This window comes from Heterocephalus glaber, unplaced genomic scaffold (assembly GCF_053883595.1).
Source record: "Heterocephalus glaber isolate CG9 unplaced genomic scaffold, H.glaber_assembly_v1.0 deba00001461, whole genome shotgun sequence".
Lineage (NCBI taxonomy): Eukaryota > Metazoa > Chordata > Mammalia > Rodentia > Bathyergidae > Heterocephalus > Heterocephalus glaber.
In genome coordinates, this window is record NW_028258308.1 from 44,951,936 (window position 1) to 44,977,472 (window position 25,537).

The following is a 25,537-nucleotide window of genomic DNA, read 5'->3' on the forward strand; positions in this document are numbered from 1 at the left end:
CTGTACTCCCCGGGAAATCCCTGAAAGGATAAAAGTCAGTACTTCAGAAATGGTTATTAGGCCAGGATTACAGGAAGAAATTGTAAATCCATTTACAGAAAAGCTCCTCACTCATACCTCCATGAGTAGTGGGGACGTGACACCCATATGCCCTGACTGTACAAAGGGAGATTGGGACATCTACAAATTCATGACGCAGGCGCCCCACTGTCTGGCACCTGGTCGGTCACCCTTGGCCAACACCCGCAGGGCACACAACAATGAAATCCGATGAAACTTGGCATAATGAAGTAGCCTGACCTTTTTAAAATGTTTCCTATTCCTCAAATGCAAATCTGATAAATTAGCAAGAGTTCATGTAGCACCCGGAAGAGTATTTAGAACTGGGTGGTCTAAAATAGTTTCTTAGATGATATCAGCTTTTCTTTAACTTTGTATGAAAATACACTGTGTATGGACCCATGTGCTCACCAAAGCCTTGTGTAATCAAAACATATATAAGTAAAGTGATTTCGGTATAACTCTGACAGGCAAGCTGAGCTGCCGACCCTCCACTCAGTGTCTGTCTCATTCTCTCATCGCCGACTCCACACCTCCTCTCAGGACCTGAACCCACTGGAGCTGGACTCTGGCAATGATCAAAAGGGAAAAAGGTGATATCCATAGGACAAGAACTCTTAAAAATAGCTTGGGGGAGTCCAGGTGATGCTGCCGTTATATTTAAGAAGAGCTTTTGTCTTGCCTTCAACTTGGAAGTCACCGACAGCACTGCAAAGGAAATGAGACATCATTAGTAGCACACCCTTCGCTAAGGGCCTGCCTGGCTCACAGGCAACCTGGAAAGAAACTGACTGTCAGATATTCATACTTGTTATAGATAACAATGTCAGGCTTCCAAATCTTATCTGCTGGGACGTGAAGAGTCTCAATGCCATCATATTCCTTTGGATCCCAGTGCAATTTATAATCATTCCAGACCTAAAAGAAATAAAAAGCTGCTTTAAAAAAATGTCTTAATAACTTCCTTCCAATATTAACTTCAAGTGGTTCAACATTTTTAAAAAAAAATTCTTATTTGAACGGGCTGGAACAGAGGATAGGTAGAACTCTTCAAGATATTGGGGTAGGAAAAGACTTCATGAACAAAACCTCAGTTGCCCGTGAACTAGGACAAACAATCAACAAGTGATTTTTACTTTTTACTAAAAAGCTTCTGCACAGCAAGAGAAACCACCAGCAGTGTGAAGAGACAACCCACAATGTGAGAAAAAATCTTCATCTGCTGTTCCTCAAAGGTCTACTATCAAGAATCTATAAAGAACTTAAAAAAAAATCAGAGCCCCCATATTTAAAGATCCTATCCAAAAATGGGCATCTGAAATGAACAGACATTTCTCACACAAAGAAGTAGAAATAGCAAATAAACATATGAAAAAATGTTCAACATCACTCGTCATTTGAGAGATACAGATGAAAACAACACTGAGATTACATCTCACTCCAGAAAGAATGGCTGCTATCATGAAATCAACCAATAACAAATGCTGGCAGGGCTGTGGGGAAAGAGGAAATCTCTTCCACTGCTGGTGGGAGTGTAGACTGGGGCAACCACTGTGGAAATCAGTATGGAGATACCTCAAAGAACTAGGACTGGAAGTCCCATTTGACCCAGCTATTCCCCTGCTGAGAATCTTCCTGAAAGAATTAAAAGAATCATACCACAGTGATATATGTGCACCCATGTTCATAGCAGCACAGTTTGTAATAGTTAAAACTTGGAAACAGCCAAAATGTCCATCAACTGGAGACTGGATCAAGAAAATGTGGTTTTTTAATAAAATGGACTACTACTCAGCCATCAAAAATGAGAAATTAGAGACATTTATAGCTAAATGGATGCATATTGAGGCCATACTCTTAAGTGAAATAAACAGGACACACGTGTAAATACTGAATAGTTTCTCTAGTGTGAGAAAATGAAAGTGTAAATAAGGACTAAAAGGTATAATAGATAATGCAAAATAGGAAGAAAAGGGGCAAAGGAGAGGGGGAAGTGGGAGGGGTAGGGGAAGGGAAAGAAGGGAATGGAATTAATATGAGAAAATGAAAAAATGGAAACAAATTCTTTGTAAATAGGGAGGGATGGAGAGGTTGAAGGGAGGGCAGGGGAAGGGGGAAAAAAATAAGAACGAAGGGAGTATGTAAAGGTGCATATCTCCAATGATGAATGTCATTATATGGTACACCTAAAATGCACCAATAAAAGGATATACAAAAAAAATTCTTATTTGAAGAGTATTTTGGTTTCTTTTGTTCTGTTTTTGTTTTTGTTTTGTTTTTTTTTTTGAGACAGGCTCTCACTATGTAGTTCAGGCTGGTTTTTAACTTACTATGTAGCCCAGGCTGGCCTCAAACTCATGGTGGTCCTCCTGCCTCAGCCTCCTAAGTTCTGGAATTGCAGGTGTGAGCCAACACACCCAGCACAAAGATTACATTGGTTTCTGTCAAAAGTTGAAATCAAGCTAACTTGTGAAATATTTAATTAGGTAAGTATCTAACTATTGATTATTATCCACCCAAAGTTCATAGGCTTAACTTTCACGTCCCGTGGACTAAAGTCACACTGAAGTAGTAACCCACTTCTTATATTTAAAATGTAGTTCATGCATTTGATAATGAGAATGTTACAAAATCTGTATAAAACCTTAGGTCTTCTAAGAGAGGAAACAGTTTAACTGATAAACCAGGTGGTGGGAATCTAACATCAATGCTCTTGAGCTCAGCTACTGATCTCTAGGAGCCTGGGCCAGCAGGGATCACAGAATCAGCAAGCATCAGACTCTGGAGCATAAGCTGAAGATGAAGACAGGAGCCTTGGGAGCAGTGAACAAAAAGGACAGGAGTCTGTATGTCCCCAGGTTCCTGCACCTGTGAAGCTCGCATCCAGCCAGCTGTCAGCAGTGCTGGACCTTAGGCTTTGGAGATGAAGGGTAGGTAATATTTTATATCTATCACAAGTTGGAGATGGAAGGAGGTAACACTAGTGGATTCTATCTGCCCAACAATGTTTAGTGTATATTTGACCATCCACATAAAAGAGAGAGAGACATACATGACGTAGCAACAAATTGGTTTCCATGATCTGATTTACTTCATCCTGGGAAAAAGAAATAATATATTTAGGCTTAAATGTACTTGCTAATAGAGGCAAGTTTTAGAGCAAGAATGACAGCAGACAAGAGATATCTCTGCATTACTCATGCCATTGAGGGCATAACAAGTATTGTCATGCAATCAGGTATGCAGTATTTCCATGTGTGCTCCCAACCCTCTTGACTCTGAATGGAAATGTGTTAAGCAAAAGAAATAAGGGATAACATGTATAAGGGAGGGTAAAGAGAGATGGTATGATCAAAATATGTTGTATATATGTTTGAAAATGCCACAATAAGACTTGATACTGCAAAACTTTCTGTCTTTCAAAGCTGCTCAACGACTCACCTCTCCTGTGGGGCCTTTCTGATCACAGTAACCCACAAGGGTTCTGGACTCCATGAAAGGAAATAAGGCAGAGAAGAGGCACTTCAAGAGGACAGAGGGAAGGTACTGTGGGTGTAACAGGTCTCGAATCCCACTTCACTGTTTTTGCACAGGCCTTAAAATCTCTCTCCAGTTGTGCCTCAGGACTCCTTGGGCTCTGAGCTCACCCACCCCAGGTGCTAACCTGAAATTGTCACCTCTGCTCCCCACTCCAGTTTGTCTGCCAGATGGAATCTGATGTTCCTCCACCACACATCCTCACTCCCACCCAAGCTACCACTTCCAGCATTCATGACACACATATTTATCGCATAGCCACTACATGATGTGAAAAGAGCCTGCCTTTGTGTGTGTCTTAGCTGTTATGGAGGAGACATACACTTAATAACATGCATGTACATGTACACATATGTAATGTAAGATAGAGAAAGTAAAGAGGCATGAACACACATCTATTTTAGAGAAGAAGGTTGGAACAGCTCCTCTGAGGAAGTAATGTCCTTTTTTTTAGGATGTAATGTCTAAGCAGACATTAGAGCAGTCTGGGGGAAAAGCACTCCAGGTTGATATCCCTGGGATGATGAACCCCCTGTTGTTACCAGCTCTGAGTGGGAAAGTCCCTGAAGGTACACCTAGAACCATGCAGGCAGCTTGGCCACACCAACATGGAGGCTGATGTTGACAATGTGGCGAGGAGGCCCTGCAGTTGCACCTCTGTGGCAGTGGATTCCACACTTGCTCAGCTAGCCCTGTTTCAAGACACCTTGGCATGCTTCAGAGTAAAGGGGCTCACTTGAAGCCCAACAGCTCAAGCCGCTCACTCACAGAGCCTTCTGCAGCCTGCTGCTCCTCTGCTGCCACCTCTTCCAGAGAGCTCTGCACAGACACCCGAACCAAGCCCCTCCCTTTCAAGAGGTGGTGCTAAGTCAAGGTGGCCAGGGTTTAAAAAGCCAGCCAAAGAAGCTACATTCATAGCTTTCGTTTGGACCCAGAGAACAAAGAAATGGGCTGTTCTTGTCCACTGGACCAGCAAGGGCCCACATAGCTTTCTGGTCAGGCAAGCCTCAGGGCAGTGGCTCTGGTCATAGGTGTCTGCCATGTGCCCCTGTCACCCTTTTCTCCCTTTTTTCTTCTTGCCAAGAATGTGAATATATGATGAGAGGAAACACAGCAGCTATCTTGGACCAGGAGGCCACACTGAGGACAAAATTACATGCACAGGATGGTGAGACAAAGAGAAGGGACCTTGGTCACTGTTGCCATGTCTGCTTTATGCTTTCTGCCTCAGAGCCCACGTAGGTGGTTTCCCCTGAAGTTGTATAGTGTATAACCTGGGCAACTGAACAGTGGTCCAACTGCTGACCCCAGGAAACCATCTGCTGCTAACCTCCTGGCCTATGAACCTTTAGATTTCTGCTACATAAGAAAGAAATAAACTTATTTTATTTAAGCTATGCTTTTAAAAAATCTCTAACACTAGTAGTCAAATGTAAAATGTCAAAATCTGCCTCCAGCAACCCTACCCACAATTTGCAGAACATCTTGAAGGCACATCAGCCAGAGATTTGAATATTACTGCACAAGGAGGCATCCCTGGGCTGGGGATTTAGCTCAGCGGCACCGCACCTGCCTGTCAAGCATAAGGTCCTAAGTTCCACTCCCAGTAACCAAAACAAACAAAAAGATAAACAAGGAGGCAGCCCTAAGGTCTGTGGACTTCAGAGGAAGCACAGTTCAGGTCTCTGTTCTGAACAACCTAACCCATAGCAAGTGTGGCTTCCCACCCAGGCAGGACAAAGCCAGTGACCAGCACTAAGGTTTTGGGTGTGGGAAGGAGATTAGGACAGACACTAAATAAATGGTTTCTACTGGGATGAGCGGGCCTATACAGGCTTTTTAGAACCAGTATTTCCCAGTGTGTAGAAGTCAGGTCTGGGCCAGAGGTGATCAAGCCAGGTCAGTCAAATCCAGAGGGCAGCAAGGACTACAGGACCGGGTACGGCATAGGCGAAGTCACCCTCAGACGAATCGCTTGGTGTCCCTCCTGCATCCTGTCCAGCTGCCCCTCCCTGCAACCCCCCCGCCCCCCCGCAATCAGGCCAAGCAGCTTGGCCTTTCCGGCAGGCTGGTGCTCTTTAAGGGCCCTCTCTAGACACACTGCAGATTCCCCTTGCTTCTGAAGCCAGCCTCAGGTGACAGAGCCTGGCCCTGTCCTCAGGATGTTTGACTTTGCCTAGGGGAAACAGGTCCCCCTACCTCCTCTTGGGAATAAGGGATGAAGATAAAACTGAGAGGGGGAACCTGGAAAGGGGAGAAAGGAGAGGGTGGGGGTGGGGCAAGCTAGCCCTATTACAGGCAGCTAAGTTAGGTAGAAATTAAGATACAGTCAGAGAGGGACTGGGCTCTCAAGGAAGTCAGTGAAAAATAAAGACATCAGGCTCCCTGGCCACCATTCCACTGTTCCCAGGGCAGAGGAAGTGAGCCAATCCCAGTACCCAGGAGGAGGCTCCTGGGCTGCCATTCCACTGCTCCCAGGGAAGAGGAGCTGAGCCAATTTCAGCACCCAGGAGGAGGCTCCTGGGCCGCCATTCCACTGCTGCCAGGGCACAGGAGGTAAGCCATGCAGGTGCCAGCAGCACACACCACCCCCTGTGGAAATGAGAAGACACATAAACAAGCCTCAAAAACAGACTTCCAGATCACCTACAGCAACCCTAAAGGGAAACGAGATGGAACACTCTGATATTCAACCACCTGGACTTGCTGAACTGGCAACAAAAGAGGATCTGGAAAAAATGAAATCAGAAATAATTTCACAGATAACAGCAGAGATTGTGCCCATAGTGCAAGACACAATAAATCTAGAGACCCCCCTGCTGCACAAGCGCAAGGACCCGAGTTCAATCCCTGGTACCAAAATAAATAAACAAAATAATAAATAAATTAATAAATAAAATCTAGAGAGGACACAGATAAAAAACACAGAGGAGCTGAGGAACATGATGGAATCACAACATAGGAAACAAATGGAATCCATAAAACAGATACAAACAGATTTCCAGGAGATTAAAAACTCCATTGAAAGTCTACAGAGCAGAATGAGCCAATGTGAGGACAGAATTTCAGACATAGAAGATAAGATTGCAATTAGTGATCAGGAAAAGAAAAATTTCTTTAAAATTGTAAGGGACCATGAGAAATCAATCCAGCAGCTGCTGGACAATGCAAAGAAGAATAACAGAAGACTGACTGGAGTCAATGAAGAAACAGGAGAGAGTGCAGATGACATAAAAAACCTCTTCACAGAAGTCATGGCAGAAAACTTCTCAAGCAGGGGAAAGAACTTGACATACAAATAAGTGAGGCTTATAGGACTCCAAATAGCCTTGATCAAAAAAAATCTACACATAGGCATATAATAGTTAGGATTCCAGAAACTCAACAGAAGAACAAAATTCCATAAGCAGTGAGAGAAAAGAAACAAATAACAAAGGAAAGCCCATCAGAATCACAGCAGACTTCTCAATGCAAACCCTCAAGGCAAGAAGATCTTGGAGTGATGTATTTCAAGCCCTAAAGGAAAACAGCCTCCAACCCAGATTGATGTACCCTGCAAAACGATCTTTCAAAATTGATGGAGAAATAAGATACTTTCACGACAAACAGCACCTTAGGAATTTCATGAATACCAAACCAGCACTCCAAACAATTTTAGACAATATCCTAGAAAAAGACAATGAGGATCACAACCCCAGGAAGTCCAGCAGAATGAATTCGTTGGGCGTGACAAATTAAACGCAAAAGGGGAGAATCTAACAAAAAGAAAAAGTCATGACAAGGCTTTTAAAACTTTTAACTCTGCTGCAGACACCCTACCGAGGTCGTGAGTTGCACAGAACATGGCGAATCAGCCCGACCCCCCTCCCCCACACCTCTGTACAGCCACCTGGTTCCACACTACAAAGACGCAGAGGACACTGGACCACAAGACTATGGTACTGGGTCCCACCGCTCCCGGCCCAGAGGTAGGGGATCTGAGCCGCCATCCTACTGCTCCTGGTCCAGAGGAAGGGGCTTCCTGCCACTATCCCTCCTGCTGCTCCCAGCCCAGAGGAAGGGGCTTCTGGGCCACTATGCCTACCGCTGCTCCCGGCCCCTGTCCCATCTCTCCCAGCTCAGAGGAGGTGATCCTTGCGGGTGCCAACAGCACCCCGCCCCACCCCCCCAGTCGAAATGAGAAAACATGTAAATAAGTCTCAAAACCAGACTTCCAGATCACCTACAGCAACCCCAAAGGGAAATGAGATGGAACACTCTGATACTCAACCACCTGAACCCACTGAACTGGCAACAAAACGGGATCTGGAAAAAATGAAATCAGAAATAATTTCTCAGATAACAGGAGAAATTGTGCTCCTAGTGCAAGACATGATTAATAAATCTAGAGAGGAGCTCAGGAACATGATGGAATTCCAACATAGGAAACAAATGGAATCCATAAAACAGATGCAAATAGATTTCAAGGAGATGAAAAACTCCATTGAAAGTCTACACAGCAGAATGAGCCAATGTGAGGACAGAATTTCAAACAGAGAAGATAAGATTGCAATTAGTGATCAGGAAAAGAAAAATTTCTTTAAAATTGTAAGGGACCATGAGAAATCAATCCAGCAGCTGCTAGATGATGCAAAGAAGAATAATGGAAGACTGACTGGAGTCAATGAAGAAACAGAAGAGAGTACAGATGACATAAAAAAAACTCTTCACAGAAGTCATGGCAGAAAACTTCCCAAGCAGGGGAAAAGAACTTGACACACAGATAAGTGAGGCATATAGGACTCCAAATAGCCTTCATCAAAACAAATCTACACATAGGCATATAATTGTTAAGATTCCAGAAACTCAACAGAAGAAAAAAGTTCTACAAGCAGTTAGAGAAAAGAAATAAATCACATACAAAGGAAAGCCCATCAGAATCACAGCAGACTTCTCAACACAAACTATCAAGGCAAGAAGAGCTTGGAGTGACATATTCCAAGCCCTAAAAGAAAACAGCCTCCAACCCAGATTGATGTACCCTGCAAAACTATCTTTCAAAATGGATGGAGAAATAAGATACTTTCATGACAAACAGCACCTTAGGAACTTTGTGAATACCAAACCAGCACTCCAAAAATTTTTACACAATATCCTAGGAACAGACATTGAGGATCACAACCCCAGGAAGCAAAGCAGAATGAACCCGTCTGGCACGACAAGAAATTAAATGTAGAGGAGAACCCAGCAAAAAGAAAAAGTCATGGCAATGACAAGTCAAAACTTTTCAGTTATAACCATCAGTGTTAATGGTCTCAATTCACCAATCAAAAGAAATAGACTGGCAGAATGGGTCAAGAAGCAAACTCCAACAATATGCTGCATACAAGAAACACATTTAATTCAAAAGGAAACTCATAGACTGAAAGTTAAAGGGTGGAAAACAATACTCCATGCAACAGGAACCCGAAAAAAAGCAGGAGTAGCTATCCTCTTGGCAGATCAAGTAGATTTCAAACCAACACTGATTAAGAGAGACGAAGAAGGACACTACATCCTTGTAAAGGGAAGAATCCAAGAGGAAGAGTTGACAATCATAAATATCTATGCCCCAAACACTAGTGTGCCCAACTATATAAAACAAATACTAACAGACATGTAAAGTTCTAAATTTTGATGGACTCTCATTTATCAATTTTTTTCTTTTATACATCATGTTTTTTGTATCCTAGGAAGTTCTTGCCTACCCTAAATTCATAAACATTTTCCCTTATAATTTCTTCTTAAAGTTTTATACTTTTAGGCTTTCATATTTAGGTTCATAGATCCTTTCAAGTTATTTTTATGTATGGAAATAAAGGGTTGAGGTTAATTTTTTATATATGGATACCAGGTGTTCTAGTGCCATTTGCTGAAAACACTATCTTTTCCTTTGCTCTTGAATTGAGTTTATATTCTATAAAATACTAATGTTAAATAATCTTTCAAAACTCAGTGGACCATATATGTGTGGTCCTGTTTCTAGATTCTCTCTTTCATTCCAATGATCTATATGTTTTTCCTTACACCAACACTGCCTGGATTACTATAGCTTTAGAAGAAGTCTTAAAATTAGGTACTAAACATCTTCCAGCACTGTTTTTTTTCTTTTTCTTTTTACTTTTCTAGGTCCTTTGTACTCCTACATAACTTTTAAATTTCAATATCCACTTCTTCATTTATAGCAAGTATACACAGACCTGAATTTTTATATACACCTTGTGTTTTCTAATCCTGCTAAATTCAAATACAAGTTCTAAGGGATCCTAGAGACTTCTTAGTATTTTCTCTGTAGATGATCATTTCATCTACATATAAAGATTTTGCTTCTACCTTGCCAATCCTATCCTAATTGTGTCATTTTATTGCCAGACTATTTTGTTTTGGGCCTAGGTTTCAAAGTTTAATGGACAGACGAAGAGTAGGCATATCTGCCCTTGTTCCCCACCTCAGGGAGAAAGCATTGTATCTTCTTCATTCATATAAGGTGTTTTTCCTGGAAGTATGGAGTACATGTCTTTGATTTGTTGAGAAGGTTCTGTTGTACTTCTAGCCTCCTGATAGCTTTTACCATGAACAGCTGTAGAATTTAGTCCAATACTTTTTCTCCAACTAGTGACAGAATCATATGGCTTTTTCCTTTCCTCTGTTAAAATGATGACTTTTGGGGGTGGATCTTCCAATGCTGAGCCAACACTGCCATCCCTATAATAAAACCACTTTCTACATACTCCCTCCCAAAAAAAAACAAGAAAAGAAAAAAAAAGAAAAAGAAAGACATCAGAATCGGGGGTGGAGGCCCATCTGAAGAAGACCAGGCCTCAAAATAGAGATGCAAGAACCAGACCTGCATGCCTCCCTAATGCATAAACAGTAACAGAATTATAATGTAATTGGTACCACCTGGTTCAGGGAGTCCAGATAGTTATGAGTTGCCCAGCTGGGTGACCAGAACATAGGACCCGTCTTTTCCCAAAAATGCCTTTGTTCTTTCCATGCACCCTTGCTACATGTCCAGCTTACCTACTGAATCAATATTAGCTAGGCTATACTTATAATCCTATTTGTTGATCACAGTTTGACCCACGTTGTACTTACGTCATGATTTTGTGCCCACCCCGTGATTTGCTCTATAAAACATTCTTAGAGAAAATGACCTTGGTGGCAACACACTTTTGGGTCCCTTCCTGTCTCTCAGGAGCTATCTCTCAATAAATCTTTCCTACTCTTAACCTCCACTGTTCCTTAGAATTCCTTCTTCGATTTCAGGGGGACACAGACTAGGCGTATCTGACATCTAACAGGTTGAGAGTTATATTTCAGCCCTACTCGTCCCGGAACATGGTTGTAACCTATTAAAAAAATATCTTCATGCTGGCTCACACTTGTAGTCCCAGCACTCTGAGAAGCCGAAACAGGGGGATCCCAAATTCAAGCCCAACCTGGGGAAATTAACAACTTTGCAGATTCTGTCTCAAAATTTAAAAGGCTAGGAATGCAGCTCAGTGCGAAGGCCTGGAGTTCAATCCCTAGTATAGAGATTCACTCTTCAAATTTCTGGCTTCTGTTTTTTTTTTTTTTTTCTTCAGAGCTGGGTGAAGCCATGTATGAAAGAAAGCAGATTTTCTCCTTGGATAATGTAGAAGACTTAGTGGAACTATCTTTTTACGGAGTTGCTGGGCCTGCTTTCAACTTCGGTCTCAGCCCTTTGGATAGAGCCCCCGGTCTGGCAGGACAGGACGACAACACGCACTCCGCGGAGGCTCGGCCGGGCGGCAGTGTGCGCATGTGTGCTTGTGCAGTTACCGTGTTCGCCATGTGCACACGCTTGACAGCCGGGACCGTGGAGACGCGCCGGCTCCGGGTCCGCGCCCACGTGATGGCCAGCTCGAAGTGCACGGTGACGGGGTCGGACACGTTCTTCGCGGGCCGGATGAACCGATTGTAGCGGCAAAACAACATGCGGAAGAGCCGCTCCTCGGAAACGCAGCCAGCGCCGCCTGCGGGCCAGGGCGAGAGTGAGCGCAGCGAGCAGGCAGGGCCAGGGTCCAGCTCCGACGCGCGCTCCCGAACCTGCTCCCAGACGAACGCTCTTTTGCCACCTGGCTCCTCACACCGACCCCGCACGCTCTCGGCTCTCCTGCAGGTCTGGTTCCCTCTCCTCCTTGACTCTCGGTTCTTCCCTTTTACTATTAAGATAGAAACAATTGCAGGGGATTTAGCTCAGTGGTGCCGCTGCCTGCCTCGCAAGCGCAAGGTCCCGAGTTCACTGCTCGGTACAAAAAAAGAAAAGAAAGAAAAAAAAGAAAATTCTGTCTGCGACTCAGAACTGAAGCTAAATCAAAGAGGGTAATGTCAAGAGAAGTTTTTAAACCTTTCCACGCCAAGGTTTGGAATTATCGCTGAAAGTACCTGTAACTGACCCAGGGAGCCTGCCGCTGGCTCTCCGGGCGAAGGACAGCGCCCTGCTCTCCCCCACCCTGTGCCGCCGCGCAGGGAGACCCGGGTCGTATGGGGTCAGGGCTGCCAAGCCAGGCTGCTTTTTAAAGTGAAGTTCGAAATCGAATCATTTTGAAGATTTATGAGGCTGAAAAGTTTTTAAAAGAAAATCTACTTTAAAATCTTTTAAAAATAATTCAAAATTGGTTCTTAAATAATATTTTCAGTCACTAAATTCTAGACAATCGTGTCGTCTATTTCCAATAGCATAAAAGGTAAATCACTCGCTTTCGCTGACATAATTCTTTTCATTAATACCCCGCTTAAATACATTTTCTACATTCCCCCTTAGAGAATTCAAATCCGACACCTGAAACATTACTCCATGTATTACTCAAACACATTGGTACCTCGAAAGGAAAAAAAAAGCTCAGGCAAAAATGAACAAGATAAGTGTTACATTGCTAAATGAAGAGCTGCCACAAGTTCAAACCAAGCCTGGACAATTTAGCAAACCCTAACTTCCAAAAGAAAAAGAAAAAAAGAAAAGAAAACATTTAAAATAAAAATGGGAATGTAGCTCAGTGCAAAGGCTCAGTCCCCACTACTGCAAAATAATAATAATAATAATAATAATTAATAGATAAATTGAAGGGGCTTGGGAAAGTAGCTCAGTGTTAGAACAACACTGATTTGACACCTAGTATTAAAGAGAGAGGAAGAAAGAGGGAGAGAGGCAGAGAGAAGAAATGGATGTAAAACACAGATTGGAGCAGGAAAGAAAATATTTAAACATAAAACATCACGTTTGCTATCATAATAATCACACTGTAATATGATTTTGTAATTGCAAACCTTAGGTGGAATACTATGATTTAGGGCATGTTTTGGGTCCTTTCCACCCCTCGACCCCAAACTCTTGTCTGACTTGTTAAACCTCACAGATGAAACCCAGCTTCGCCAACAGCCTGGCAGCTACCCTTCCCACACAGACTCTTACACACTGACCTGGATGCTCAGGTTGCTCAGTGAGACACAAAGAGCAAATGCACAGGGCTAAAGATGTCATGGGAGATAAGCAGAAATAAAACCTACCTTGAACGAGAGGCATGAAAACACAGGACCAGAGGCACAAACCCAGGTGATGGAGCTCCTGGCCCTTGCCAGCCCGCATGGTTAAAAAATACACATGTGGGCTCTTTTTTGTTGGCAAAGGATTGTGGAAAACAAAGAGCTGTTAGCTCTACCAACCCGACCTTAAGTTATCAGAAGCCTGCTGCAATCCACGTGTGTCTCCTGTGAAATCAAAACCATACTTGCCACTCCAGGCATCAGAGACCAAGGCCAGCAAGAAGGGCAAACATGGAGGACTTCATGCAGTGCTGGCTGAGCTGCCACAGTTCCTGACTCCCTAGCTCCCTTTCTGAGGGAGAGGTGAGGAAAGGCAGTGAGGGAGTGGCGGTGCTTGGTAGACCTTCTGCCCTCTAAGAGTAACTGCGTATCTCCAGAGATAGCGGCAATGCTGCAGCTCCGGAGCAGAGCAGCATATGTAGCTTTGCAGCATTCTCTGGGTAATCAGACCTTAACCATATTAGAAACTCTACAATGTGAATTCCCACTCCTATCTTCCTAAGTGCAGATTAGAAAAAATAGAATTCTTTTTTTTTTTCTGACTCCTCAGCTTTGATAACTTTGTCCTTCTGAGTACAGTGACCACCAGGCAGGACCAGAGGTCAGATGTCAGAGCCAGGGGAATCATTTCCCTGTCCCTGCTCCTTGGACATTTTCATGTGCATTTAGACATCTTTGTCATCAGCAAGGTTTCTTGTAATTTTCCTCTTTTCTTAATAAATTTGGTGCCAACTGAATTCTGATTAGTTGAGCCTTCCAGGTCAGATTCTAGTGCTGGTTGTAGAGCTTTTCTCCGGCTTCTTTTCCATAGTCTGCAGCGTCCCTACATACAGCACACTTGACAAGTCCATGGAGTTCAAACCAACAGCTTTCAAAATGCTAAGCCTTGCTTCCCTTGAGGAAAGAAAAGAAGAACTAATATTTGTTTAGTATCAAACTTAGGCTAGGTCCTGGCCTGGGTGCTCCCAACATGGTCATCTGAGATCTTACTCAGACTCTCTCTGGGGCATCTGGGTGGGCTTTTGTCCTCATCCAGTTGTCATGTGAAGTTTGCAGAGAACTTAAAGTGGTAAAAGGTCAGGATAACACTTTCTGTGATGGTTGAAATATCTCAGACCCCAAATCAAACTGTTTTTCAAAGCGCAGATTTTTTTCCCATATTTTCTACTACAGCACATGGCAGTCTCAAGAAAATGGCTTTATTTCATCTCCCATCACATAGGCCTTTTGTGTAGCTCATTACCTGTCAACCTAAAAACTGCTGGAGAGGAAGGGTCCTTTGCAATGCACCATATCAGCACCTGCTTTCTTCCAGAAGCAGCTAAATCTGTCCCTCTGCACAAGGGCACAGAGTGGAGGATGGAGATCCTTGTTGTTGTTGTTCGTACAGCTGGAGAAGAAACTCAGGCCTCACACATGCTAGGCAAGTGCTGCAACACTGCACCTGGCCTACAGAGTATTTTTTATTTTTCTTTTTGAGTAGTGATTGTAAAGCAGCCTGGATAGAGTCAAAAAATCCAAGTGAAAGAGTAAAGACTTTGGGATCAGCCACACTTGGATTTGAATTCTGGTCCTGAATCACCTGAGAGATGCTGGTCAAGTTACTAGCAAGGAACTTCAGCTTTGTCCTCATCAGAAAAAAATGTGATTAATTAAATAACTTTAATCATTTAATTTCTCCCTGTGCAATCTTGCATGTAATTTTCACTCACTATCCCAACACTAAAAATAGGTAAACAAGTAGCTCTTGAGACTGGAACTTTTAAGAGGGATACTTATATTTTAAATGCTGTAAGGAAGGTAATTCTCCATTCAAATTGTCCCATTGTTAGAAAAATGTTTGAGACTTGTCATTGAATTATGGGTTTATGTTCTGCTTCAAACTTTTAAAAAATTTTAGAGATGGAAGTTAAAAACAAATACATGGGGAAAATAAGCATGCTTTCAAAAATGTTAATTCAAGAAACAAGAGAGCTGGAGGTGTAGCTCAGTGATAGAGCGTTCACCTCACATGTGTGAGGCCCTGGGATCCATTTCCAGCAAAAAAGGAAGACATCATATTTTTCCTAATATTGCTGGATACTGTTTCTTATTCGTATTCTAGGAGTTAACTCTTGTTCTGCCTTATTGTTGAATCCGCAGAAATTTCAAGCACTGTATATGGGTTACAGAGAAAAAAAGAATGATGAGAGGTGGGGGAGAAGCAGGGGGTCCTGGGCAGGAGAGGCCTATAAAGGTAGAAGGACTCTTTACTCACCTTCCTCCTTCGCCTCCCATCCTCCTTCACTCCCTTCACTCCTTAGCCAGTTCTAAAAGAAAACAGAAAGAAACAATGGGTTTTATCTGATGAAAACTATGGATCCTATTTCTCTTCCCCATATACATATCCATATCAAATAGAATTTTGCTATAATTTCCAGGAACTCACCTGTTCCCTGGTTTCCCAGCTTTCCCAATATCTGTTGCCAGTTATTCTATACCATTCCATATATATATATATATTTAAAATTTATGTACCCACACCTCAAGCACACTGAACATGCTAAGCATGCACTCTACCTCAGCACATCAACCTTTCTAAAATAATACATCTTAAAAATCTAAGGTGTAGCAGACCCCCATCTGCTCCTGGGGTCTCCTCATCATAGGGCAACAGAGGTGAAAACTAACTCACCTACCTGACTAAATAAGAGACCAACACCCAGAAGGGAGTTTCACTTCAGGACTGAGGTGTTACCTTCTACACAGACCCAGTGAGAGAATCCTTGGGTTGGAATGGGGAGACCTAAGTAGGGATCTCCTGGGATCCCTTGGGAGACCTGGGATCAAAGCAGAAAGTTCACAGGGCCTGTATTCTGTTGAGGAGGCCAGGCTTGGAGGGTGAAATCATCACAAGGAGTGGTTCTGCAAAAAAAGGTAGTCTAGTGGTATCTTTGACCTCTGCCATGGGTGCCCACACTCAGCAGAATATTCTAGGCTAATCTGAAGGTGGTCTGTCTGCATGAAAATCATACTCTTCTTAGTCCTGGTGAAGGTATATCCAGGTGTGGCTCCCAGGGTTTAGTAATACCAAGTTGTCATGTGATGCCACTGTTGCCACTAAATTTACTTCTATAGCCAAGGCACCATAATAGTAGATAACAACTGGTTTTCTTTCTACACCAGTATCTGGAATTACAGGGAATGATAATCATAATCAATAAAAAAATGGGTACACATACACACAGGATCGTGGGGAAGCAAGGCAACAGAAGACCCCCAAGGTCTCCCAACTCTGCTGAGACAGAGTGAGGGGGCATAAATGGAGAGGACAGCAAATGCCAGGCAGTGGAACTCAACAAAAAGTTAGTAGAAGAAATGAAGAAACTAGATGAGCTCAAAGAGGAAATAAATAAAAAATTCAGGGCTTTATCATTCAATGTGCCCCAGGTGATTTAAGGGGAAATTAATAAAAATTGGACAACCTGACTAAAATCATTCAAAATATGAATGACAAATTCAAAAAGAATATAGAATCTTCAAAAAAGATGTCAAGCAGAAATACCTGAAATTTAAAAACTGTATAGAATTCAAAAATTGCAAAAATGACCAATATGAAGACAGAGTGTCTGAAATTGGAGAACAAAATGATAAATTTTCAAGAAGTATTCAAAGAAGCAATGAAAAAAAAAAAGAACAAGAAAATACCATCCAGCAGCTACTAGACAACACTAAGAAGACCAACCAGAGGTAAATTGGAGTTAGAGAAAAGCTAGACGATAACACAGATGTAATTAATGTATTTACAGAAATCATAGCAGGAAACTCCCCAAATATGAGAGAAGAGTGCAACATACAAGAAAGTGAGGCTTACAGAACACCTATGATGAAAAAAAGAGGCTCACCAAGACGTATCTTTTTTGTTTGTTGGTTGGTTTTTTTTGTATATCCTTTTATTGGTACATTTTAGTGTGTAATATGATGACATTCATCATTGGAAATTTGCACCTTTACATAATCTCTCTTGGTTCTTCTTTTTACCCCCCTTTCCCTGCCCTCCCTTCAACCCCTCCAACCCTCCCTATTTGCAAAGAATTTGTTTCCTTTTTTTCATTTTCTCATATTAATTCCATTCCCTTCTTTCCTTTCCCCTATCCCTCCCACTTTCCCTTCCCCTTTGCCGCTTTTGTCCTATTTCACATTATCTATTATACCTTTTAGTCTTTATTTGTACTTTCAGTTTCTCACACTAGAGAAACTATTCCATATTTACACGTGTGTCCTATTTATTTCACTTTAGAGTATTGCCTCAATGTGCATCCATTTAGCTATAACTGTCTTTAATTTCTCATTTTTGGTGTCTGAGTAGTACTTCATTTTATTAAAAAAAAACACATTTTCTTTATCTAGTCTCCAGTTGATGGGCATTTGGGCTGTTTCCAAGTTTTAGCTATTACAAATTGTGCTGCTAGGAACATGGGTGCACATATATCACTGTGGTATGATTCTTTTACTTCTTTGGGGAAGATACTCAGCAGGGGAATAGCTGGGTCAAATGGGACTTCCAGTCCTAGTTCTTTGAGGTATCTCCATACTGATTTCCACAGTGGTTACACCAGTCTACACTCCCACCAGCAGTGGAGCAGTGTTCCTCTTTCCCCACAGCCCTGCCAGGATTTGCTACTGACTGATTTCATTTTTTTTCTTTTCTTTCTTTTTTTCCCCCCATTAAGTTTATTGGTACATTTTAGGTATAAAATACAGTTACATACATCATTGGGATCTTATACCATTACATGAGTAGCTTGGATCTTATTTTTTTCCCCCTTTGCCTGCCCTCCCTTCACTCCCTCCACCCTTCCCTATTTACAAAGACTTTGTTTCCATTTTTTTCCCTTTCTCATATTTTTTCTTTTCCCTTCTTTCCTTTCCCCTACCCCTTCTACTTCCCCTGCTCCTTTAGATCTTTACTTCCTATTACACAATATCAATTATACATTTTAAAAATTGCAATATCAAGATCTAGGAGACATTACCATAGATTTTACAGAATTTAAAAGGATATAGAAAGCATATTACAAAAATCTGTTTTGAAATAAATTTGACAACTTCTAAGAAGTACCTAAGTACTTCTAAGAAGAAGTACTTCTAAGAAGACAAATTAATGAAACTAACTCTGGAGGAAATGTAAAATTTGAATAGCACCTACTAAAGAAAGTATACTCCTACCTTGAAAATGTATGTATATGACCACAACAGGCTCATATACATTTTATTTTATTTTATTTTTTCCCATTAAGTTTATTGGTACATTTTAGGTATAAAATACAGTTATATACATCATTGGGATCTTGTACCATTACATAAGTATCTTGGTTCTCATTTTTTCCCCTTCCCCTGCCCTCCCTTTACCCCCTACACCCTTCCCTATTTGCAAAGAGTTTGTTTCCATTTTTTTTCCTTTTCACATATTTTTTCTTTTTCCTTCTTTCCTTTCTCCTACCCCTTCCATTTCCCCTGCTCCTTTAGACCTTTTCTTTTCTTTTATATATATATTTTAATATATATATTTATTGGTACACTTTAGGTATAAAATACATTTACATTTATCATTGGGTGTTTGTACCAGAACATGATGTATCTTAGTTTTTATTTTTTCTCCCATTACCTGTGTGCCCTTCTCCCCCTCCATCTTTCCCTATTTACACAGAGTTTGATTCCATTTTTTTTTATAATTTTTTCTTTCCCTTCTTCCCTTTCCCCTTTCCCTTCCACCATCCCCAAATCCTTGGACCTTTTCTTATTTCCAATAATCAATTATTCATTTTAATCATTTTCATCCTTATTTACACTTTCAATTTCTCACACTAGAGAAACTACTTGGTATTTACACGTGTGTCCTATTTATTTCACTTAAGAGTATGGCCTCAATATGCACCCATTTAGCTATAAATGTCTTTAGTTTCTCATTTGTTATGGCTGAGTAGTACTCCATTTTATTAAAAAACCACATCTTCTTTATCCAGTTTCCAGTCGATGGGCACTTGGGCTGTTTCCAAGCTTTAGCTATTACAAACTGTGCCACTATAAACATAGGTGCACATATATCGCTGTAGTATGATTCTTTTAATTCTTTGGAGAAGATTCCCGGTAGGGGAATAGCTGGGTCAAATGGGACCTCTAGACCTAGTTCTTTGAGGTATCTCCATACTGATTTCCACAGTGGTTGCACCAATCTACATTCCCACCAAAAATAGAGAAGGATTCCTTTCTCTCCACACCCCTGCCAGCATTTGTCATTTGTTGATTTCTTGATAGCAGCTATTCTTTGTGGGGTGAGGTGAAATCTCAGTGTTGTTTTCATCTGCATCTCTCGAATGACCAGTGATGTTGAACATTTTTTCATATATTTATTTGCTGTTTTTACTTCTTTGTCTGAGAAATGTCTGTTCATTTCAGACGCCCATTTTTGAATTGGGTCTTTGAATTTGGGAGGTCTGATTATTTTTAAGTTCTTTATATATTCTTGATAGTAGACCTTTGTCTGAGCTACAGATGCTAAATATTTCTTCCCACATTGTAGGTTGTGTCTTAGCTCTGTTGGTAATTTCTCTTGCAGTGAAGAAGCTTTTTAATAAGATGAGATCCCAGTTATTGATTCTTTGTGCTAGCTCCCGTGCTACTGAAGATTTGTTCATAAAGTCTTTTCCTATGCCAATGTCATCAAGAGTTCTACCTAACTTATCTTCCACCAAGTTTAGTGTTTCTGACTTAATATTTAGATCTTTAATCCACTTCGATCTTAGTTTAGTACACGGTGATGGTTATGGGTCTAGTTTTAATCTCTGACAGGTTGAAATCCAGTTTTTCCAACACCATTTATTAAATAGGCTATCTTTCCTCCAATGAGGGTGGTTGGCTCCTTTGTCAAAGATGAGGTGACTGAATATGTCTGGAGTTGTTTCTGCATCTTCTAATCTATTCCACTGATCTTTGGGTCTGTTTCTTTTCCAGTACCATGCTGTTTTTATCACAGTAGCTTTGTAGTATACTTTCAAGTTGGGGATTGTGATACCCCCAGCCATGTCTCTGTTGTCTAGAATTGCTTTTGCTATTCTAGGTTTCTTCTGTTTCCAAATGAATTTTTGGATTGTTTTCTCGAGTTCTGTGAAGTATATTGTTGGAATTTCAATTGGCATTGCATTGAATCTATATAGTAGTTTTGGAATTATGGCCATTTTCACTATATTGGTTCTTCCTACCTAGGAACAAGGGATATCTTTCCATTTTCTTATATCCTCTTCAATCTCCTTCAGAGTGTTGTACTTTTCAGTGTAGAGGTCTTTTGCTTCCTTTGTTAGATTGATTCCTAGATATTTCATTTTTTTAGATGCGATTGTAAAAGGAATTATTTCTTGAATTTCTCTCTCAATGGGTCTGCTATTTGCATATAAGAAGGCTATTGTTTTTTGAGTGTTGACCTTGTATCCAGCTACTCTACCAAATCTGTCAGTTAGGTCTAGAAGACTTTTGACTGAGTGTTTTGGGTCTTCTATGTAAAGTATCATATCATCAGCAAATAATGACAGTTTAACTTCTTCCTTTCCTGTCTTTATTCCTTTTATTTCTTTCTCTTTTCTAATTGCTATGGCTAATGTTTCCAGAACAGTATTGAACAGGAGTGGTGATGGTGGGCATCCTTGTCTTGTTCCTGACTGTAGCATGAAAGTTTTCAGTTTTTGACCATTTAGTATGATGTTGGCTGTTGGTTTTTCATAAATAGCCTTAATCAGGTTAAGATAAAGACCTTCTATTCCAATTTTCTGTAGGGTTTTTATCATGAATGGGTGTTGGATTTTGTCAAATGATTTTTCTGCATCTATTGAGATGATCATGTGTTTTTTATCCTTGACTCTGTTAATATGGTGTATTACATTTATTGATTTATGGATGTTGAACCATCCTTGTATCCCTGGGATAAATCCGACTTGGTCAGGGTGTATGATCTTCTTGATGACCCTCTGTATTCTGTTTGCCAGTATCTTGTTAAGGATTTTTGCATCTATGTTCATTAGGGAGATTGGTCTGTCATTCTCTTTTTGGGTTGGGTCTTTCCCTGATTTTGGAATCAAAGTAACACTTGCTTCCAGGAATGAATTTGGAAGCCTTGCTCCCCTTTCAATTTCCTTGATGAGTTTAAAGAGTAATGGAATAGTTCTTCTTTAAATGTCTTATAGAATTCAGCCATGAAGCCATCAGGACCTAGGCTTTTCTTTGTTGATAAATTTTTTATTACATTTTCAATTTCACTCATTGTAATTGGGGTGTTTAGAATTTCTATATCTTCTTCATTTAATTTTGGCAATTCATATGTACCTAGGAATCTGCCCATTTCTTCTGTGTTATCCATTTTATTAGAGTATAGGTTCTCAAAGTAGGTATTGATGATTCTCTGTATTTTGTGGTGGCTTCACCTTTTTCATTCTTAATTGCATGGATTTGAGCCTTTTCTTTCCTTCTTTTGATAAGGTTGGCTAAAGGTTTTTCAATGTTATTTATTCTTTCAAAAATCCAACTCTTTGATTCATTGATTTTTTGTATCATTCTCTTGGTCTCCATTGCATTGACTTCTGCTCTGATCTTTATAGTTTCCTCTCTTGTATGAGCTTTGGGTTTGTTATGCTCTTCTTTTTCTAGGAGCTTGAGGTTCTGCATTAACTTATTTAACTGAGTTCTCTCTGTTGTCCTAATATGGGCATTCACTGCTATGTCTCCAATTTTATTGCACTATGGTCTGATAATATACAGGGGATAACTTTGATTCTTTTACATTTACTTAGATATGTCCTATGAGGCTCACATACATTTTAACTCATAAATTATATCAAACATTTAAAGCAGATAAAAAGGAACACTTCTCCCCTCATTTTAGGAAATCAACATTGTGCTAATCCTAAAACTGGATAAAGATAATAGAAGAAAAAAGTATGGACATAGATAGAAATTTGTTTAACAAAACAAACTATTAGAAGTCATATCTGGCAGTATGTAGAAAGTGGTTTTATTATATGGATGGCAGTGTTGGTTCAGCATTGGACGATCCACCCCCAAAAGTCATCATTTTAACAGAGGAAAGGAAAAAGCCATATGATCCTGTCACTAGTTGGAGAAAAAGTGTTGGACTAAATTCTACAGCTATTCATGGTAAAAACTATCAGGAGACTAGAAGTAGAACAGGACCTTCTCAACAGATCAAAGATATGTACTCCATACCAGCAAAGATGGCTTATATGAATGAAGACAATACAATGCTTTCTCCCTAAGGTGGGGAACAAGGGCAGATATGCCTACTCTTCATCTGTCCATTAAACTTTGAAACATTGGCCCAAACAAAAATAGTCTGGCAATAAAATGACACAATTAGGATAGGTTTGGCAAGGTAGAAGCAAAATCTTCATATGTAGATGAAATGATCATCTACAGAGAAAATACTAAGAAATCTGTTGGACCCTCCAGAACATGTATTTGAATTTAGCAGGATTAGAAAACACAAGGTATATATAAAAATTCAGGTCTATGTATACTTGCTCTAAATGAAGAATTGGATATTGAAATTTAAAAGTTATATAGGAATACAAAGGACCTAGAAAAGTATAAAGAAAAAGAAAAAAAAACAGTGCTGAAAGACGTTTAGTACCTAATTTTAAGACTTCCTCTAAAGCTACAGTAATCCAGGCAGTGTTGGTGTAAGGAAAAACATATAGATCATTGGAATGAAAGTGAGAATCTAAAAACAGAACCACACATATATGGTCCGCTGAGTTTTGAAAGCTTATTTAACATTAACATTTTATAGAATATAAACTCAATTCAAGAGCAGAGGAAGAGATAGTGTTTTCAGCAAATGGCACTAGAACACCTGGTATCTCTATATAAAAAATTAACCTCAACCCTTTTTTCCATACATAAAAATGACTTGAAAGGATCTATGAACCTAAATATGAAAGCCTAAAAGTATAAAACTTTAAGAAGAAATTATAAGGGAAAATGTTTATGAGTTTAGGGTAGGCAAGAACTTCCTAGGATACAAAAAACATGATATATGAAAGAAAAAAATTGATAAATGAGATTCCATCAAAATTTAGAACTTTAAATGACATCATTGAAATGAAAAGTAGTCCTTAAACAGGCTATATTTACAATGCATATAACCTATGACCAGAATGTATAAAGAACTCTTACAGCTCATTAATAGACAGCCCAATTAAAAAGTAGACACAAGAAGATGATAAATAACCAGTACAGACAAGAAAAGGTGTGCAACACTAGAATCAGAAAAATACTGATCAGTACAAAAACAAGATTGAGTTATACACTCATTAGGGAGATGAAGTTAAAAGTTTTAAAAGCCTTGTCATAACTTTTCTTTTTGTTGGATTCTCCCCCTTTGCATTTAATTTGTCATGCCCAAAGGATTCATTCTGCTGGACTTCCTGGGGTTGTGATCCTCATTGTCTTTTTCTAGGATATTGTCTAAAATTTTTGGAGTGCTGGTTTGGTATTCATGAAATTCCTAAGGTGCTTTTTGTCATGAAAGTATCTTATTTCTCCATCCATTTTGAAAGATAGTTTTGCAGGGTACATCAATCTGGGTTGGAAGCTGTTTTCCTTTAGGGCTTGAAATATATCACTCCAAGCTCTTCTTGCCTTGAGGGTTTGCATTGAGAAGTCTGCTGTGATTCTGATGGGCTTTCCTTTGTATGTGATTTGTTTCTTTTCTCTCACTGCTTGTAGAATTTTATTCTTCTGTTGGGTTTCTGGAATCCTAACTATTATATGCCTATGTGTAGATTTTTTTGATCAAGGCTATTTGGAGTCCTATATGCCTCACTTATTTGTATGTCAAGTTCTTTCCCCTGCTTGAGAAGTTTTCTGCCATCACATCTGTGAACAGTTTTTTATGTCATCTGCACTCTCTCCTGTTTCTTCATTGACTCCAGTCAGTCTTCTGTTATTCTTCTTTGCATCATCTAGCAGCTGCTGGATTGATTTCTCATGGTCCCTTACAATTTTAAAGAAATTTTTCTTTTCCTGATCACTAATTGCAATCTTATCTTCTCTGTTTGAAATTCTGTCCTCACATTGGCTCATTCTGCTGCATAGACTTTCAATGGAGTTTTTAATCTCCTGGAAATCTGTTTGCAACAGTTTTATGCATTCCTTTTGTTTCCTATGTTGGGATTCCATCATGCTCCCCAGATCCTCTATTTTTTTTTTTCTTTTGGTACTGATGATCAAACTCAGGACCTTGTGCTTGCAGAGGCAGGCGTGGTGCCACTGAGCTAAATCCCCAGCCCGATCCTCTATTTTTTTATCTGTGTCCTCTCTAGATTTGTTAATCACACCTTGCACTATGGGCACAATCTTTGCTGTTATCTGAGAAATTATTTCTGATTTCATTTTTCCAAGATCCTCTTTTGTTGCCAGTTCAGGGATTCCAGGTGGTTGAGTATCAGATTGTTCCATCTCATTTCCCTTTGTGGTTGCTGCAGGTGATCTGGAAGTCTGTTTTTGAGGCTTGTTTACTTGTCTTCTCATTTCCACAGTGGGGGGGAGTGTGCTGCTGCACCCACATGGCCCACCTCCTCTGCCCTAGGAGAAGTGGAATGGTGGCAGGGAGCCTCCTCTTGGGTGCTGGGATTGGCTCACCTCCTCTGCCCTAGGAGCAGTGGAATGGTGGCAGGGAGCCTCTTCCTGGGTCCTGGGATTGGCTCCTGATTGAGTTCTTGATAACAGTCACTCTTTCTGGGATGAGGTAGAATCTCAGCATTGTTTTCATTTGCATTTCTCAAATGACCAGTAATGTTGAGCATTTTTTCATAGATTTATTTGCCATTTCTACTTCTTTGTGTGAGAAATGACTGTTCATTTCAGATGCCCATTTTTGGATTGGGTCTTTAAATTTAGGAGGTCTGATTTTTTTTAAGTTCTTCATAGATAAAAGATAGTACACCTTTGTCAGAGGGACCACTGGTGAAAATTTTTCCCCACATTGTGGGTTTTCTCTTCACACTACCAGTGGTTTCTCTTGCTGTGCAGAAGCTTTTTGGTAAAAAGAGATCCCACTTGTTGTTTGTACTAGTTCATAGGCAACTGAGGTTTTGTTAATAAAGTCTTTTCCTACCCCAATGTCTTGAAGAGTTCTACCTAACCTCTGTTACAGCCAGTACAGTGTTTCTGTTTTAATATTTAGATCTTCAATCCATTTCAATTTTAGTTGAGTGCATGGTGAGAGATATATGTCTAGTTATAGTCTTTGCCAAGTTGAAACCCAATTTCTCCAGCACCATTTATGAAAGAGGCTCTTTCCTCC

The 25,537-nt window shown here is 40.4% G+C and overlaps 1 protein-coding gene across 1 annotated transcript in view; it reads right to left on the minus strand.

Moving 5' to 3' along the window:
* The window catches only part of Chrna6 (cholinergic receptor nicotinic alpha 6 subunit), a 109,256-nt gene that overhangs the window by 3,671 nt on the left and 80,048 nt on the right, over window positions 1-25,537 (minus strand). Inside the window, 7 exon segments of the mRNA XM_087216969.1 lie at window positions 628-688; window positions 690-768; window positions 869-978; window positions 3,113-3,157; window positions 3,502-3,544; window positions 11,285-11,804; window positions 13,150-15,494. Of these exon segments, the coding sequence (XP_087073095.1) occupies window positions 628-688; window positions 690-768; window positions 869-978; window positions 3,113-3,157; window positions 3,502-3,544; window positions 11,285-11,804; window positions 13,150-13,228 (937 nt within the window). The 5' untranslated portion in view covers window positions 13,229-15,494.